Below are 19550 nucleotides of genomic sequence, written 5' to 3'. Positions count from 1 at the left end.
GCTGGAAGGCTGGATTTTGGCTCACGGAAAAGAAAGTTTTTGAACTTCTTTTTTGTAATAGTTATGACAAATCTAACAACAGCAAGTTGTTGGATTTACTCTAATATTTTAAGTGTTCGAATGATATTTCAAGTTCGCTTTTATCAATAGTTTTACTTTATTTAAATATTCACATGTTAGCCTATGGAGTCCACGGAAGGGACAAAGGACCAATTAGAGTGGCCCAAAATATCAAAGATAGCAGACTTTTCTCAGTCATAAGCGATCAAGGTGGCAGGATTGCATCAAGTGAAAACCAGTACACAAAGCCAGTTGGTAGTGGGGAAGCTAAATGGGAAACAGCCACCCATGTCCTCCTGTCACCAATGATTCTGATCTGAAAAAACTTGCAACCATGTAGTTGACCTGCCGAGGGTGACACTCAAGAAATGGGACTAGACAAGCAATACCCACAAGACAGGCATACTTAGTGTCTCAGTACACCCCCATGATAAATGACGCTCAACACTATAAGACTGACTCTGATACTCTGTATCTGCTGAAGAGTTCACAGTCCAGGCTTTATTCTTTTCTGTAATTTAAGGTCAGTGATGCTGAGGAGCCTGACCTCGGATCTGTCAGATGAGACCAAGGAGCATCTTTGGAGAAGCGCTTCAGGGTGGGGGACAAACAAAATGGTGCAGATAGATGAGCACAATAGGGATTCGCAACCCACAGGTTATTCCACCAACATGTGGGCGGCAATCTTGAATTAAACACAAGCAACAGTTATAACCCTCACGCACCATGCAAATAAAATGGATATCCAGGTGGACTTACTTAACACCATGGCAATCTTTGTCTCCAGGATTGATGAAAAACTCTAAAAATTAAACTCCTTGATCACGAGGGTTTAATCAAACCACCTTAACTTAATGAGTTTACTATATGTTTATGTAAGGAGGTGGCTGACAGATTAGCACAATTGCCGGTAATCATGGAAGAAATCACGAGGGCGGTTAATAACAGCCTCATCGCTGGGGGCACCCAGACTAAGATACCACTAACCCTCACCCTGAGTGGGCAAATCGATAGTAGTCTGTTAGTCCAACAGGGAGAACATAAGGAACAGTCCGAAAGACGTTATCACCCAGAGGGCATGGAAGCAAAAGCAGGCAAGAAAGAAACTCTAATTAGACAAAGAAGAGATTCTAATGTACCCAAGGAAATGATGTATACTTCGATTCAAAATCTGGATGAAGCCCACACACCACCCCAAATGACAAAAAGGGACTGTGCAAGGAAGAGGAGGAATAAAGTCTGTATTAGCACATGCAGGATCCTTAAACATTTCCCGAGCTCCAACACATGAAGGCAAAGAATATGAGGCGGATACCATTCCAGGAGATAATTTCCGGTTGATTGAATTGTGCCAGTAATAAACAATTCTAAAAATAGGCCTGCACCACCAGTGGGACACAAACCATTAAATATGGAGGATACCCCTAGTGCCATCATTGTGATTCCTTTAAAATTATGTAAATTAGTGTAGTGTATCAGCACTGGCAACAGGAGGATCCGGGCAAGATATATATGTGCAGATGCAGGACAGTCAAGTCAAGAATCCTAAAGGAAGCGGCAACTCAAATCTTGCGTTCAATAGAACAGAACCCTCATGAAGCCAGCCGAGAGCATTACCCTTGAGACAGGAAGAGGAGTCCATGGTGGGCATAACAATGTGGAATCCAGTGATGGGAAGGGACATTTCTGGACATGCCAATAAAGGCTGTTATGGATCTCAGAATTCAAATCTAGAGGCCCACTGGAAGTACTAAATCATTCAAGCATTTGAAAACTAATAAATGTGCTACCATGCCTAGATCATGTTGTGCCAGATGATATGCTTGCTATCAAGTTCCTACTCGCAAGAGAGTGACAGCACTCGGATCCCTGCCTTGTCACCTTTGCCACTTCAGATCTTCCTGCCCAGGGTCCGGAGAGGAAGAAGCTGCTTGACTCTTGAAGCATTAAAGTAATAGTATATCAGAGGGACAGATATCCTCGGAGTCTATCAGATGAGCAGTACCTTGACATGAAGGCAGTCACCACTTTGTCAGTACTAAGAGGGTCAAATGGGGGGCTTCCCCTTATGGTCTACACCACCAAAGGCGACTGGGACAACCCAATGTCCCAATTGAAGTAACCAGAGAAGAAGGGCTCTCTAAGCAGTGAAGATGTATAACAAATCACGAACCTCAAAACAACTGGTGACTACATTCCTGTCTCAGGCTCCGAATTCCAAAGACTGAATAGTAGAGCTGCCGGTCACTTCTGAATAGGATGGCCTAACCCGGAATATAGGTCGGTTGCAGACAAAGTTCGAGGATCTCGCCATTGTACAATATTAGGAGCTTTTGACATCAATTTGCTCCAGGAGACTTGTGCCCAAGCTAGTATTCCATTAATCGGATACGAAGAATGCAGAAAACAGGCTGAGAACAGCAGCACATTTGGAAGAACGAAAGGCGCCCTGGCAATCTATATTAACACCAACCTGTCAACTGAGGTTATAGAACTCCACATGGACCATCCAAGTCTCCTGGCCTTGCGAATGGATGGCTGGGTCAAGCACTTACGCAAATCCTTTGTCCTAGTAAATGTGTATGTAAATCCCAAGAGGAAAACTGCAACAACAGAAAGGCTTGCCGCATATATGCTTCATATGAAAAACGCAAACCATCCATCGTACTGGCTAGTCTCGAGAGACTTCAATCTCAATCTGTTCCATCATCAATGTGAGGAGCATGCAGAAGAAGTTGAGCCCCTCTCAGAACAAAACATACTTCCTCACAATCAAAAGGATAAGATGCGAGAGGAACTATTCACGGTATATGAGTTAATTGGCCTACTTGTCCTGCACAGTGGAAAGCCAGGTAACATCCCCCCTCATGGACCATAACATCAGGCAAGCCAGTCTCTTATCTAGATTATATGCTGGCCAGCTTCCCACTATACAAGTAAGTGCAGGACTACAGAATATGCCACCGTAAAGAGAGTGACCATCACCCACAGGAAATTATGTGGGCACATCCCTACATAAACATGAGGTTGTAACTCCTCTACAGGGAGAGATCGACACCGAAAATCTGAAATGTCTGAAGTGGAGTTCAAGCTCAGTCAAGGATCTGTCAGGAGAAGCTGTGGTCGGCCTCGAAGAAATGGCCGCAGAGGGCTCTTACCAGATATCAGTATCTGTAGCATTCGCTAGAGAATTGGCCAATAAGCATCCTGTCAGCAGAGTCAGTAGAGAGAATAGGGTAGACCACCTTGAATGTGATAAAAATATAGTTTTGCCACGAACCATCCGTCTGAAATGATCTATTTTAGCAGGCTCCTCAGGCAACTACATCAAACCCCTGAGGATAAGAACCTACTAAAAGGGCTGCATAAGGAGAGAAGTCTACTAAAAAGGGAGGCATGGGCCTTTAAAAAATCTAAACAGGAAACGCTGTGGGCCCAACTTTCACATGCCTCAAAGTCAAAATTCCGGAAACTTGTCAACAGCATAGAAAAACGTCCTAGAGCAGCCCATAATGCAAACATAAGCAAATGTGACTGGGTCAACTACTTGAAATCTCCTTTAAAGGAAGCACCTATGATGCAACCTGTTCAGATATGTCCCAAATGAACAATGGGGCCACTGGGTCATTGAAATATTCAGCATATACAACAGCAGAGATAACAAAGGTTATCAGAAAATCGGGGGCCCACTGCGCCCCTGTCCTAAATAGGTTACCACAAGCGCTTTTTAAATACTCAACTTCGAGATGGGCAGTCTTTCTGGCAGCAATGCTTAATCATATCCTGGAAAAAGTAGTCATCCCTGAAAGGTGCAAAGGCTCAATAATTTACCCCTTCTTTAAAGGAAGTGTGGCATCCTCACCAAGCAAATACCATTTAATCGCACTTCTAGATGTAGGTCTTAAATTCTTCTCCACACTGCTACAATATGATTTGGAGACATGGGCATTAGACACCGGCAGACTTCCACTCAACCAAACGGGATTCACAAGGAGTCAAGGAACTCTAACTAACATCATGGCAGTGGGTTTAATACTCAGTAGATCAAAGGCAAAGGCACACCCCTCTGTCAGTGTTTTTTTTACTTTAAGGCAGCGTTTGACTGTGTCCAGCATAATAGGCTATGGGCCAAACTTCAACAAGGGGAAATTCCGCCTAGCATCTTGAAAGCAATCAGGCTTCTATATCAGATGTGTGGGATAAAATAAAAATTGAAGACCATACCCACCTGTCAAGGGAAGTAAAAACATCAACCAGCCTAAAACAAGGCTGTGTTTTAGCACCTCTCCTTTTTTAATCTATATATTGCAGAACACTCTGTAGAACTGGATGGTCAGATATCTCATGCCCAAGCGTGGGTCGCCAACAATTGGCAAACATCCTACTGCTTAGCAACACCAGAATTAGTCTACAGATGTTACTGCACTGCCTCAGATCATATGCAGAGGACAATGAGCTGGAAATAAACCGCAAAGAAATCAAAGTGATCTCATTCAATCGCTGTATCTTAAATCAGCGCAAATGGCATCTTAGCGTAAGCACAATTGATGAAGCACCTGCCTATGTGTCCCTCGGAGTCAAAACAGATGCAAGAGCTACGTTTGCACCACAAAGAGAGGCGATTAAGGGAAAGGAGCAAGTCACTCAATCATGCTTTTACCACACTGCAAGATACATTCTGGGCTATAACCTGAAGCCATTGGCAGCAGTAATGAAGGCCAAACTCTTACCAACACTCCCTATGGATCAGAAACAATGATTGGCGCTGAGGCCAGTCTCCTTGACAAAATCATGATAGGATCCTATAAACATATTTCCTGGCTACCCAGATTGGTATTGCCTGTCTAAGTTAGGCTGGAGTTTTTATTGATGAAGCAAACCCTCGCAAAGGCCCGCGGCGTATATGAATTGCTGCTATAAACTGTGGTCAGCTGCCGAGGGCACGCTGGCTTACCTAGTTTGGTCCGAAATCAATCTACAAAGGGGGAACGGTGAATACAAAAAATATCTCTAAAAACTATTGAGATGCTTGAATTTGGTGACCAATGGTACGCCAATATAACTGGTCAAGCCTTTAGAAGAGCAGTAAATAAATCCATCAAACTGCAAAGTTTAACAAATGATAGAGAAAAGGTGCCTAAGCTGTCGCAGGGGTTGCTGTTGCTGAAATCATATGTTGTACAAAGACAGTCACTACTCCTGGAAACAATCAACCACCGGAAGAAATACCAGAGCCTATTGGAATTAGGAGTCGCCGATATTTCAGCATTAGACTTTCCTCAAGAGTGGAGAGAAGATGGCCAAAGAGGAGATAAGAAATGTCACCTATGTCATCAGGCAGACGCAACCTTGCAGCACGTTATATGTATTTGCTCCTCTCTGGCGATATAGTGAAGAGGTTTTATGAAAAACAAATTTAATAACCTAGGGATCAGGTCCTATAGATCAGCACAGATGGAGATGGAGTCACTGGACCCAAGGAACACAATGCTGAACATTAGACGGGTTTGTTCATGGAAATTTTTTAAATCCCTTGCCAAGGTAGATGCATGGACACAGGTGAGATAAGATGAATGGGGTAGTAGGTTCCTGACAAGAACCCTGGTATCTATGTATCTAGGGACTGTGGAAATATGGATTTTCCTGGTCAGTTATGTCCCCTATCTTGGACCCCAACGGTTCTATGTGCATGTCGCAAGTACATGTATGTTCCCTCCAGTTCCAGTATTGATGACGCAAACACATGCGTGTCCACCGTCAACATGTCCTCTGCCAGATCCGCCATGAATAGGCCGGATATTCCACTCTTAAATATAAAAGGCCACCGGCTTTATATGGTTCACTTATGCCACTTTTCAGTCCAGGCAAGTAGGCCCTGATTCTGTCATCAAACTCTTCTTGCCTTCTGCCTCTAAAAACTCCAGCCCGAGCCTGCATCTGTGACCATGAACTTTGTCTCATTCTCTGCGCTGCTCACGAAGCCTGACATCAGCTTACTCTCTGCCAAGAACTGTATTTCACCTTCGAATTATCTGCTTCCCCCTCAGCCGATGCATTCCTGCCTAGTAGTTTAAGTAAACATTCTTCCAGTTACCAAGCAAAAAGACCCATCTTCTCTGTCCTCATGCAAGTAATTCATAGCCTTGTTACCATGGAATATTCCTACCCCCTCGCATTCAGTGTAGACACTTAGACGCTTGTACACGCACAGTCAGTATAGAATAGATTCTGTCCGAGAGTCCTCCTTTTTGGATAACATAGTTCTTTAAACATAGGATGTTAGATATGATTTGGGATTAGGTTGACTTGACCTCCCAGACTTCTCGTCTCCACATATAGAGCTAAATGTCAAGTCCCCGTCACCCCCTAGTTACACGTCAATTACACGTCATACTGCTGCGCGCGCATCCATGCCAAGTATTATCTTATAGATCCACCTATACATGACATCACAACCAATCATGTTCCTTTTTACTCATTATTACACCCATTTTCGGTTACGCAAACCAAACGTCAATGTCCTTATCAATTGTTACGCCTACTGTATTCACTTCATTATAATGTATGTATTATAAAAGTTACTGCTTGTCAATAAAGTATGTACTTCACTTCCTGAACCCCCGTGGTGATGGAACTTGAGGCATCCGATTATAATCGCTTATTGGAATAAAGCCCATTCCGAAACTCTAATATCACGGATTCTGCCTCTCATTTTACTGAGCTATTTTATAATGTTTCTGTACCAAATTCAGTCCCGGTAAAGGAGAAATATTTACCACATGATGGCGCTCGAATAGGGACACTTTCTCATCTCACGCGCCGGCGGTGCGTTGCAGGCCCGGTCTCCTGCCACAGCTGGACGGACAATAACGCGTACCAGCAGGATTTCCTGTATCTCCCTCCGGTCAAGCGGGGGCGACTGAGACTGCAATCAACACCCAGACGAGGCGGTGAGAAGTGCGAAGTATCCCGACCAGAGCCTAGCTGAGAGAGCAAGATCCGAGGTATACAGAGACCCACCAGTCCGAAGTCAAGCCCAGTGTCCGACGAGTCGAGTCGAGTCGAGTCCGGTCCGGTTCAAATTCAAGTTACTGAGGCCTTCCGTTTCCGAAGCTACCCGGTGAGTACCATTGCTGGGGAGGCATTTCTGACGTGCACATAGGTTGTGCCGGTCAAGACGGGTTTGGGTACACAAATCCGGTCTGCACTGTTTTAGCAGTGTATCTGTACTGTTTAGCAGTATATCAAGTATTCCGAAGTATTCCGAAGTGTCTAGTTATTGTCTAGTTATTGTCGAGAATTAAGCTTGGTGATTAGTTATGCAGACGATCATCATTGTTGTTTCAGTTAATGGTTTAATGTTAAATGTTTAAAGTGTTTAAGTATGTTCTGAATATCGTGGTATGAATGACTGTTCATTATCGTGTTTATTGTATTAAGTCTGTTCAAATTCAAGTATCAGGTCAAAATCAAGTATAAGGTCAGTTCTCAATATGCCGCTCTTTTCGAAATTAAGACAGATCACTACCAGAAAAGGGGTTCTCGAAGAAGCCGTCCCTATTCCTCCTAGGGACACTCCAGGGCACTTTATGTATCACAAACATGGCTTAGACGCTATATTATTTCTTGATTTATGGGTAGACTATACCAAGGGATTACCAGAAAGTCAAAGGTGGCCCACAGCGGGGACCTGGGATGCAGAGTGCATCATGAAAGTCGAGGAAGAGTTATGGAAAAGAAAAGTCAGACAGTCACAGAAAGACGCCGTTGAATTATGGCGTAAAGAATCACATAGACGAACAGAAAAAGCACGTAGACAGGAGGAGAAGAGTAAAGAGAATTCCAATAAAGTTCGAGAGAATCTATTAATTGAGGAAGGTATCCGAGTAAAATCAGAACAAGTAGACAGACAAAGAAATGCCCTTATGAATGGTATGTATCCTCTCCTGGCCGAAGGATTACCTAAGGCTACTCCAGAGACACCAAAAGACTTGCCAACCCCATTGTTCCCAATAAAGGTACATCCTAAGGGGCATCCTAGAACCGCAGAAGATGTTTTTCTTTCCTCATATTTAGATGACGCAGCTCCCGAGTATGCTAACTCTGCCCTACATAGACCGCATACCAGGGAGGTTCAACGCCAAGATCCAGTACCCGTATCCCTGCAGCAACAAATCGAGTCACAAGTTCCGGCAAGCACATCTGTTTCTGTATCCGCTCCTACAGCTACTTCTATGGCTGTGTCCACACCTGTAGTTGCTGTGTCACGTTCGACGAATCCTTTTACACCCGACGCCCCAGATGGGGCCGCGGGAGGAGCTACCAATGTCTTTTCTACGCCACCCAGAATAAATAAACTTACTTTTCAAGAGTCAGCGCATTCACGTACACCCAAACTCCTTAGTACCCGTACGCTTAAGGAACTTCTTATAGACTGTAGATATGACCCGGTGCCTGGAAAGGAGGACGAAATGACCCTAGCATCATTGCGTATCAGACGAGCCGCAGTGTATTTAGCGAAGTTACCAGGAATGACTGCGCATCTAGATAATATATATCATTTTGTCCAAACAGGGCGAGATCCAGAATGTATTTACAGAGCTATGGAATACCAGAAAGTAGAGATACAGGGGGAACTGTTACGTTTCCTCATAAACTGTGTGATCAGAAATCAAGACCGACCGGGGGTAGACCCGGAAGCCATGAAAATTCTTACAAGATGGAGCCAGAATATATCGGAAGGGAGACATGATAAACAAAACTGTATAATAGCCATGTGCCGAAAGATCCGTAAAGAAATAGAACGCCTACACGAAGAGCGATTAGAGGTAGACGAGTTCGAACAAAACGAGGATGAAGGGTCAGGACTGCCCACAGGACAGTCGGACACCATAGCCTATGTAGGTAGAGGAAGATCTTGTAATAGGAGTAAGACTAGATATCACACTGACTCAATACATCCGATATGTCCAGATAATAACAGAAATTTTCAAATACCTATAATTAACATAAGGTCTAACGAGCATTCGTTCCAAACCGCCGACAAACTACTACAAGAACGAAGGGGTTATCATTTCCTCGATTCTATGGATGAACAAGATTTAGCCAGGGCAGCTGTCCATTGGGTGGACAGTCCCGGAAAATATAGTGATGATACAGTAGTACGCACATTTTTGAATCTTACCCCAGATGAACAAAGGTTAGCTGGGATTTATATGATTCAACAACTCATTATACTATATCGGAGTCAGCATTCGGACCCTGGTCCCTTGCCTGACATACTGACTGAATTACTTATGAATAAATGGAGAGGTCCAGGTACTGAATTAATTAAAGAAATTCTAGAATCAAGAAAGCAGTATATTCTTTTTGTATGTTCAGAACATGTTCCATTGTCTGTCAAGGAAAGAACTACGTATCACATAGATAGACAGAATCCCTTACGAGAAGTGCACCCAATAAAGGGTGAGGACAACGAGTTTAAACGCGTATTTGTATATACGCCTATATCGAAAATAGAATTGTTAGAAATGAAGAAAGTAGTACCCAGTCATGACAAGGACCCAGCGGGGTTTCACCGAGAAATTAAAGACATGTTACTCATGGGAGAATATACCTACCCCGACATTATGACAATATTAAAGGTGTTGATGCCTGCTGGCATTTATGAGAAACTCAAGGAAAAAGAGTGGGAGGTAGGTGATCAAAAGATAGAATGGTCAGCATTAGAAGCAGAAGAACGGGCCCGAGGTCCAGGTTCGGGGCTTGGGGACAAAACTAAGGCATTACCAGGACTACTAGTACAGGTACTGCCACGTTTATTAACTACGAAAAAGGAAGATTGGGGTACAATTTCAGCCTGTAAACAGAAGCAAGACGAAGACACTAGTGATTACTATGCCCGTTTTGAAAAATGTTTTGGTATAAATAGTGGCATAAAAGCAAGTAGCGAATCATACCCACATCTGTTTGTAACAAAATTAGTAGAAAATGCTCTGCCCCCAGTAAAGAATAGAGTATTAAAATTCGAGAGTACCTGGCAAGGTAACACTCCAACACAAATGTTACAAATGTTACAGTACCACCACAATAGAATTAAAGAGGAACAAGAACATGAACACAGACGCATGAAAGACACGAAAATGAAAATGCTAGTTTCCCAGACAGTTCCAGCTGAAGGACATAAAAAGGGTATGACACATTCCGATTCAGCAGGACCTGTAAAGGGGACATGCAATTATTGTAAAAAGCCAGGCCACTACGTACACGATTGTCCAGTTTTAAAACATAATATCACCATAGGTAAAACACAAGAAAGATCACGGCCACTAAGACAAGATCAGAATGAACAAGGAGCTATGCAGCATGCCCAGGCCATGCCAGCCTCACAAAAGCCAATACAGTTTGTGCCAGCTGCACCACCGTTGCCTGCTGCTGCCACACAGACGACAACACGACAAATGTATCAGACCGCACAGTATGAATATCCCGAGTATCAGCGTTACGCATGAACAAGCCTAGAGAGGGAAGTTGACTTACCCCTTATCGAGATTCCTGTAGATCAAGAAGGACCTTATGTACATAGTAAATTATTAGGTCAAGATAGAAAATTTTTACTCGATACAGGGGCAAGTCGAACAACTATAAAACGTAGTGAAGTTCCAGGGGCACCCCTCTCAGGCTCACAGAATATTTCCCTTGGTTTTTCAGGAAAACCTATTGTTAATGAAGTATCACAGCCTTTGCCACTTACGATAGGACCTCTGACCCGAACTACAGATTTACTGCTTACTAAATCATGTCCAGAAAACTTGTTAGGAATAAAAACGTTGAAAGCCCTAGGAGCCATAATATGTTGTTCTCCGGAAGGAGTAAGGTTGTTTTTACGTGATTTTAAAGGTCACTATGTATCTAGAGACATGGATCCCCGACTGCAGACTTTACCTACACACCTATGGGCACAAGGCCCTACTGATGTTGGTTGCATGAATATTACACCATATCGAGTCACACTAAAGGCAGGAGTGGTGCTACCACGAATGCGACAATACAAGTTACCACCAGATGCTGTAGTGGCTTTACTACAAATCATTGACGAGCTCATTGCCCAAGGAGTAGTTGTGGAAACAGACTCCAATATATGTAATTCACCGATAATACCGATTCTTAAACGAACAGATCCTACAGCGCCGCCAGTATATCGATTGGTTATTGATCTGCGCGAATTAAACAAATGCATTGTGCCACAATTCCCTGTGGTCCCAGATATCTCGTCATTACTGACAGCCATTGATTCCGAAGCGACATTCTTTACTGTAATTGATCTCAAAAACGCCTTTTTCAGCGTCCCAATAGATCAGGAAAGCCAATATTTGTTCGGATTTAGTTTAAATGGGCGTAGCTTTAAATTCACACGCGCACCTCAAGGATTTACAGAAAGCCCCAGCATCTATAGCCAAGCACTGAAACGAGAACTTGACAGTATCCACATGCCAGTCAACACTGCTTTGCTTCAATATGTCGATGATCTGCTGATTACCGCAAGAAGCGAACCTGAATGTGAGAAAGCATCACTGACAGTTTTACAATTTCTGGCCGAAAAAGGGCACAAGGTGTCCCCTTCTAAGCTGCAATTCTGTGTCCAGCAAGTTGTTTATCTTGGACACTCGCTGGACAAGGAGGGAAGGCAGCTTACACCCGACCGTATTCAGTTAATAGCTAACATGCCAATACCCAAGACACAAAAGGAGGCACGGGCTTTCATAGGCCTCACTTCATATTGTAGGCAGTGGATCCCTCAGTATGCATTTCTAGCAAAACCACTCATTCAATTGACAACACAGGAGGCAGCCACATCGACTGTTCTCCCTTGGACTCAGGAACACACACAAGCTTTTGAAAGCCTAAAGAAAGCTTTATGTCAAGCACCCGTTTTAGCAACGCCATGTTACAAAAAACAGTTTACACTCTTTGTTACAGAACGCGAAGGTACTGCTTTGTCAGTACTCACACAGGATCAAGCAGGAGCACACAAACCATGTGCCTATTTCTCTAGTACATTAGATCCCGTAGCTCAGGCTCTGCCTGCGTGCCTGAAATCAGTAGCAGCGACAGCTTTAGCAATCAGACAAAGCGATGCCATAGTGTTAGGACATCCATTGACAGTTCAAGTACCCCACGCAGTAGAGGTTCTTGTAAATAGAACGCAAACACAACACTTGACTATAGCGCGACTTACAGGATATGAACTTACATTGTTTCAGCCACATATAGAAATAAGACGCTGTAACACATTGAATCCGGCCACACTTTTGCCAGTAACCGGAACAGACCCACTAGCCCATGACTGTATTGAAGTTATTACTGTAACGACAAAACCCAGACAAGACTTGACCGATGTTCCATTGTCAGATCCAGACTTGACATTTTATGTCGATGGTTCATGCATGAGAACAAGTACAGGAGAGTTAGTAGCCGCTTATGCAGTCACAACAGATACTGAAGTCATTGAAACTAATCGTATAAATACTTTGTCAGCTCAAGCCGCAGAGCTCATCGCTCTGACGCAAGCCTGTATTCAAGCCACGAATAAAAAAGTCAACATATACACTGATTCACGTTATGCATTCGGAGTTGTACATGACTTCGGCGTGCTGTGGCGAGAGAGAGGTTATTTAACTTCCCACGGTGCCCACATTCAGCACGGACCCCTCATTCACGCATTATTAAATGCAATACATCTACCCACTGAAATATCAATTATGAAATGTAAGGCCCATACGAAGGTTACTGATATCATTTCCCAAGGCAATGATCTAGCCGACAGAACAGCTAAACTGACTGCTCAAGCTCAGACCCCCGACATGACAAAGACAATAGTCCCGACACCGACACATTGTATGACCGTTAAAGATCCTACTCTTGACGTAATTGACATACAGACACATGCTACACCAGACGAAATAAAGAAATGGACCGAGTTAGGAGGGATCCAAACGGACCAAGGATGGATGATGAAGGAAAGGTCTGTATGGTTCCTTCCTGATTCAATGGTCCAAGTCGTAATTAACACTATACATAGTCCGGCACATCTAGGAGAAAAAGCTATGCTAGACAGCATTCAACACATTTGGTTCAATAAACATTTACGAGCAGCAGCAAAACAAAAGGTCCGTACCTGTATGATCTGTTGCCAGTTCAACCCAGGAAAAAGTGTTCCCGTAGAACAGGGTGGATTTCATCCTCCTGATCACCCTTTTGAAGTCCTACAGATGGATTATATCCAGATGGAACGATGTCGAGGATTCAAATATGTTCTCGTAGTTGTCTGCGCTCTGTCCCGTTGGACAGAGGCGTACCCGGTTTCAGATTACACTGCCCCGACTACTGCCAAACAGTTGGTTCGAGAATTCTTCCCACGATACGGTTTACCACGTGTTGTCTACTCAGATAACGGCCAGCCGTTCTCATCCGAATTAATGAAACACGTTTCACTTCTGCTAGGATATCAGTGGAAATTCCACTGTGTCCGACATCCCGAGGCAGCAGGTCTCGTAGAAAGACATAATCAGACACTGAAAATCAGACTGTCCAAAATATGCAGAGAGAAAGGGGTCGACTGGATAGTAGCATTACCAGTTGCACTTTTTTACATGAGAATGGTAGCACACTCTAGAACAGGGCTATCCCCGTATGAGGTGATCTTCGGTAGACCACCGAATATGTGGGGGACGCCTATACCACGCAAAATAACTGATATTGACTGTAATATGCTGACAGATTACTTGGCTTCCTTGATGTCTGCACTACAATCTTCTCGTTCACAGGTAGCTGCAGCCTTTCCCGACAATACTGAGGTGAAACCCCATGACGTGGTTCCGGGGGATCTTGTCTTTGTGAGAAATTTCGACCGAAAGACTCAACTGGAGCCCAGGTGGAAAGCACCCAAGTTGGTCCTGTTGACCACAAGAACAGCCGTGAAGATCGAGGGCCGCAAGGGCTGGATTCATTCAAGCCACATCAAGAAATTTCATGGACTATCTTCGGATATAGACATTGTGCCCTGCACTCCCTCACAGACTGATACAAAGCTTCCTTTTTGTTGAACCGAACAAATCTGAAAATTACAAACTAAAGCTTAGGCCCACCAAGTCGAGCAATTTGATTGTTTAAGTCCTCTCCAAGGTGAAGCGGTTGAATTGTCTCTGACATGTATCCCTTGGACCTGAGTAGAGAAAATACCCGAAAAATGTTGAAACGACGGGCGTATTGTAAATCACTGCGTAGCCACTGCATAGTGACATTATTAATTTTGTTTTTATTGAGTCTTTTAATAATTATTACAAGTATGTTGTTGCACATATATTACCCTATTTCTAGACATGTTTATAATGTTGCTGCTGAACATTCTTTTAGTGACTTACCTCCGCATGAATTGTCTTATAGACTTGCGCTGCGCAATAACACTTTCATTAGTATGTTACATCATTCCCATCAGACTAGTAACGCCACCAATTGTTGGGTGTGTGGCCGACTCCCTCCCTACCAGAATTATGAAGGAGTCCTGCCTTTCTTTCCACATCCATTTACACATAATGGCTCCTGTGGAGCATGGTTTAGTTTAATTAATTCCATAGACTCAGACACAGCAGTTTACCAAGACCATTGGATATGGGGAAACCTGAACCTAGTTTTATTCAAAGTCTGTTACCCTGACAAGGAGGGTCGCCCCAAAAGAACAGGAACTGATCTAGAAAATGAAGTATATGGATTAGGTAATTTTACACCTAATCTTATGATTCTAAATGTCGTATCCGAAGTTGAGCTAGTCTTACCCACCATGTCAGTATTCCCAGCAAAAGGTGAATTGTGTGTAAGAAAGGTTGGTTCCATACATATGGGCCATAGTAAATGCACTACTATAGTAGAATTCAGTGATCAAGGAAAATCTTCATTCAGAGCTCCTCGCCACTCCTACTTTATATGTGGTCAAACTGCATATATGCGTCTACCCCTAGATTGGGATGGTACCTGCTACATTGCATTCCTTTTGCCACCTGTTTTCCTAGCTCCTCCTGATTATTACAGAAATATTCATTTAGTACACAACAGAAAACGGAGAGATCTCCCAATTGTCGATTACACTGAGACGGCATGGGACAAGTATGTAGATTTTAATAAAGGCATCTTTCCCTATATAGGTACTGTTACTAATAGTAAGCTGATACGTAGATTAACTAGAACCCTTGAAGCAGTAGTGAATGAGACTATTTCCGCCTTAGGCAATTTAACGGAAGAGCAGTCTGCTATGCGGATTGTTGTGCTTCAAAATCGTCTTGTCCTTGACGTCATCCTGGCTGATAGGGGCGGAGCTTGTAGGGTCATCGGATCAAGCTGTTGCGTATTCATACCAGAAAATTCGCCATCTGTATATAAAGCCATCACTCGCCTTCATAAGATTGTAAGCCAGATACACCAGAACCCAGGCACTTGGACTTGGTCCAGTTGGTTTTGGAATGCGGTATCAGCCTGGGGATGGAGAGTTCTATCCTTCCTAGGTATTGGCCTTCTCATACTATTCAGTTGCTGTCTATGTCTACAATGTGGACCAGCGATTTGTGGTCTGTGTGCCACATCGTGTATCCCACATCAAGATTTTCATTCAAGATCCCGGAAGAAGAAAGAAGAACAAATGATGCTATATGAACAGATCAATGGATTGATGAAGATTGATATCTCTTGAAGGGCAAGTAGGGGACAAGGAGGGAATGTGGAAATATGGATTTTCCTGGTCAGTTATGTCCCCTATCTTGGACCCCAACGGTTCTATGTGCATGTCGCAAGTACATGTATGTTCCCTCCAGTTCCAGTATTGATGACGCAAACACATGCGTGTCCACCGTCAACATGTCCTCTGCCAGATCCGCCATGAATAGGCCGGATATTCCACTCTTAAATATAAAAGGCCACCGGCTTTATATGGTTCACTTATGCCACTTTTCAGTCCAGGCAAGTAGGCCCTGATTCTGTCATCAAACTCTTCTTGCCTTCTGCCTCTAAAAACTCCAGCCCGAGCCTGCATCTGTGACCATGAACTTTGTCTCATTCTCTGCGCTGCTCACGAAGCCTGACATCAGCTTACTCTCTGCCAAGAACTGTATTTCACCTTCGAATTATCTGCTTCCCCCTCAGCCGATGCATTCCTGCCTAGTAGTTTAAGTAAACATTCTTCCAGTTACCAAGCAAAAAGACCCATCTTCTCTGTCCTCATGCAAGTAATTCATAGCCTTGTTACCATGGAATATTCCTACCCCCTCGCATTCAGTGTAGACACTTAGACGCTTGTACACGCACAGTCAGTATAGAATAGATTCTGTCCGAGAGTCCTCCTTTTTGGATAACATAGTTCTTTAAACATAGGATGTTAGATATGATTTGGGATTAGGTTGACTTGACCTCCCAGACTTCTCGTCTCCACATATAGAGCTAAATGTCAAGTCCCCGTCACCCCCTAGTTACACGTCAATTACACGTCATACTGCTGCGCGCGCATCCATGCCAAGTATTATCTTATAGATCCACCTATACATGACATCACAACCAATCATGTTCCTTTTTACTCATTATTACACCCATTTTCGGTTACGCAAACCAAACGTCAATGTCCTTATCAATTGTTACGCCTACTGTATTCACTTCATTATAATGTATGTATTATAAAAGTTACTGCTTGTCAATAAAGTATGTACTTCACTTCCTGAACCCCCGTGGTGATGGAACTTGAGGCATCCGATTATAATCGCTTATTGGAATAAAGCCCATTCCGAAACTCTAATATCACGGATTCTGCCTCTCATTTTACTGAGCTATTTTATAATGTTTCTGTACCAAATTCAGTCCCGGTAAAGGAGAAATATTTACCACAGGACCATGAATCCTTGTTGCTTCCTGTCCCGTCAGGTTGAGTACCAGTTTGACATCACCCTATCTGTTGGCCAAACTTTAGCACCATCTGCCCAAATTTGCATAGGCCCTGCTCCAGTTTTACACATCAAAGCACTTTTACACTTTATTCTAAATGTGTCTACTGTAGGCCCCAGCAAATATTGTATTAACAGCCGTTGTTTAAATGAGAAAAAATGTTGCACAATTGCACTTTATGCTTTATCTTCCACGCGCTGGTTACATCAGCATCGGCTAAACTGCTTTCTTTGCATAATCTACATTGCATAGGCCTGAGCTGCTTTTGCTTTAATGCAGTTTGCCATGGGGCGCCAGATAGGAGTAAAAGCACTCTAGCCCTCTAGCCAACAACAAGAACAAAGAGTTCTATGGTTGCATCCCATGCACCATCTTGCATGCGCTGGCATGACTATATATCTGTGGATACATCCGTTTAGATTTTTCCTATTTATATACTCAGTTTTGGATGGTTTCCCTGATGATTATAGTTTTTATTGAATGTACCTTATGTATTCTCAAAAATTAAAGAAATAATTTGGAAAAAAACGGGCCTGTAAAGGATCTAGAGGTTCTACATAACTTTCAGAAATTACAATTTTCCCTTGCTATAACTGTACATGATAAGTTTTGAAATGGAGTGTACTGTGAACCCTGCATATGCAGTTGGAAATATTTTATATTTTTTTACATCAGTGAAGATACCTATAATACAAAACTAGGATAACAAATAAGTAACATTTCCTTCTTTGATGTACCCAAAGCACTTGAAGTGCTCTCAACCTTTTATTTCCACATGGAACCGTTTAAAAGTTGCTGTAAATCAGTAGGTCAGCAAACAATATGTTAATTAATTGATTACTGAAGAGTTAAGGAAAGGAAACTTTGAGGAAGATCTGAGCTATTTCTGGTTGTGTTTGTGGACGATATCTGCAAGTCAACAATATGAGCAGGGCATGTGTTTTAGGGCCATGGACTGAAGTCCAACCAGGATAAATGAAAAAACATATTGTAAGGGATTTCAGAGAAAAAAACTCAGTAATGTTCGTTTTTGGACAAACTTCTTAATAACTTTTCTCAATCTGTTGTAGGATACTATTACACTGTTCAGAGCATGTCTCCCGGGTGGTATGGAGCGGGGAGCAGATGCTATTATAACAGTTTCAATGGCCCCATTCTGTTCGGAATTAAGGAACGATACCTCCCTGCGCCCTGGATGTATGGGCCCTGGCAGTGGGCCTCGTACAGTGGATGGTATGCTGAAAGATTCAACGAAATACGGACTAATTACCAAGGTACTTAATGTTCATCTATTTTGGTTTTCAGCCAACTTTTAGTGCTGGATTTTGGCAGATTGGATATCCCATCCACCTTACTACAATTGCCAGAGCATCCGTTGCACCTGTAATAAGGTGGGCATGATTTCAATCATATTTGTGCCCTTACACGTATGCTTAATCTTGTTGTTATCTCTTTTTTGTGTATGTATTTATCCACATTCTTCCCAGTGAGCAGTGCAACAAATAATAAATTCTCTTCCAGGGGATCCTCATCAAAGTCATAAGCACTGAATATTCCCGCCCATGTGCGGGGACCCCGGAAATAATGAAAATATATATGAAAAACACATATATATACAGCTCTGTATATGTATAAACATATATTATTTTTTCCAAGCAAATGCAGCCCCCATAATAGGCTAGACAATGTAGATATAAATATCCAATAACACACCATAGGTATAATAATACACCTAAATCTCTCTCTTTTTTTTTTTTTTTAATGAGGTAAAAACTCATGAGAAACAAAAGAAAACACTGTGCAAAACACAGATCCATAAAACATTGTTAGCCTGCAGGCTGCATTGCAATACAATACCATAGAGACTGAAAAGCCTTGTACAGGTAAAAACTGGCACCGTGCCTTTAAGGCAGCCCTGATTCCAATATCCCATCATGCCTCAGGGGTGACAGTTGGGTCAGTTGTTCTTTCCGGCTCCTTCAGTTAGGACCCTGGAATTCAGCTCTCTTCAGTTTTGACTTTCTAGTCAAGATTTGCTGGTTTTCTAGTGAATTTTTTGCTTCATCTTAATTATTTCCTTTTGGTGAAGCATTTTTCCTGTTTTGCTGACAGAGTTTAAAAAAATTCTGTCAGAAAAGGCCTTCCTTGTTCATGCCCTGTCCATTCTGTGGCAAAAAGAAGGCTTCTTCAGATACTCACGATGTGTGTATCATCTGTCTACCGGACACTCATTCTCCTGCTTCCTGTTGACATTGTGAGGACCTTTCTAAGAGGACTTTGAAAGAAAGGGAGAGGATTAGGCTTTATGGCCTTTCTGAAATGCGGTGGACGTCGAAGCAGTTGATCCCTGTGTGTTCTCATTCGGCGTCGGGCTCGGCGTCGAAGACTCCAGCGGCGGGATCGTTGTTGAGAGGTGAGGAGACCAGGGAGGCTCATGCTTCCAAGAGAAAATCAACGTCGATGCAAGATCCGGCGGCGAAACGCATTCGTTCGTCGTCGAAGACTTCGCC

General features: G+C 43.0%; 1 protein-coding gene across 1 annotated transcript in view; it reads left to right on the top strand.

Moving 5' to 3' along the window:
- The window catches only part of LOC146788619 (uncharacterized), a 1185638-nt gene that overhangs the window by 274580 nt on the left and 891508 nt on the right, over positions 1-19550 (top strand). Inside the window, exon 21 of the mRNA XM_085635786.1 lies at positions 18111-18314. Coding sequence (XP_085491912.1) covers positions 18111-18314 — 204 coding nt within the window. The remainder of the gene's footprint in view (positions 1-18110; positions 18315-19550) is intronic.

Source organism: Triturus cristatus, chromosome 11 (genome assembly GCF_964204655.1).
Source record: "Triturus cristatus chromosome 11, aTriCri1.1, whole genome shotgun sequence".
NCBI lineage: Eukaryota > Metazoa > Chordata > Amphibia > Caudata > Salamandridae > Triturus > Triturus cristatus.
The sequence above is the reverse complement of the archived record's forward strand: the minus strand, read 5'-3'. Positions and strand labels throughout refer to the sequence as shown.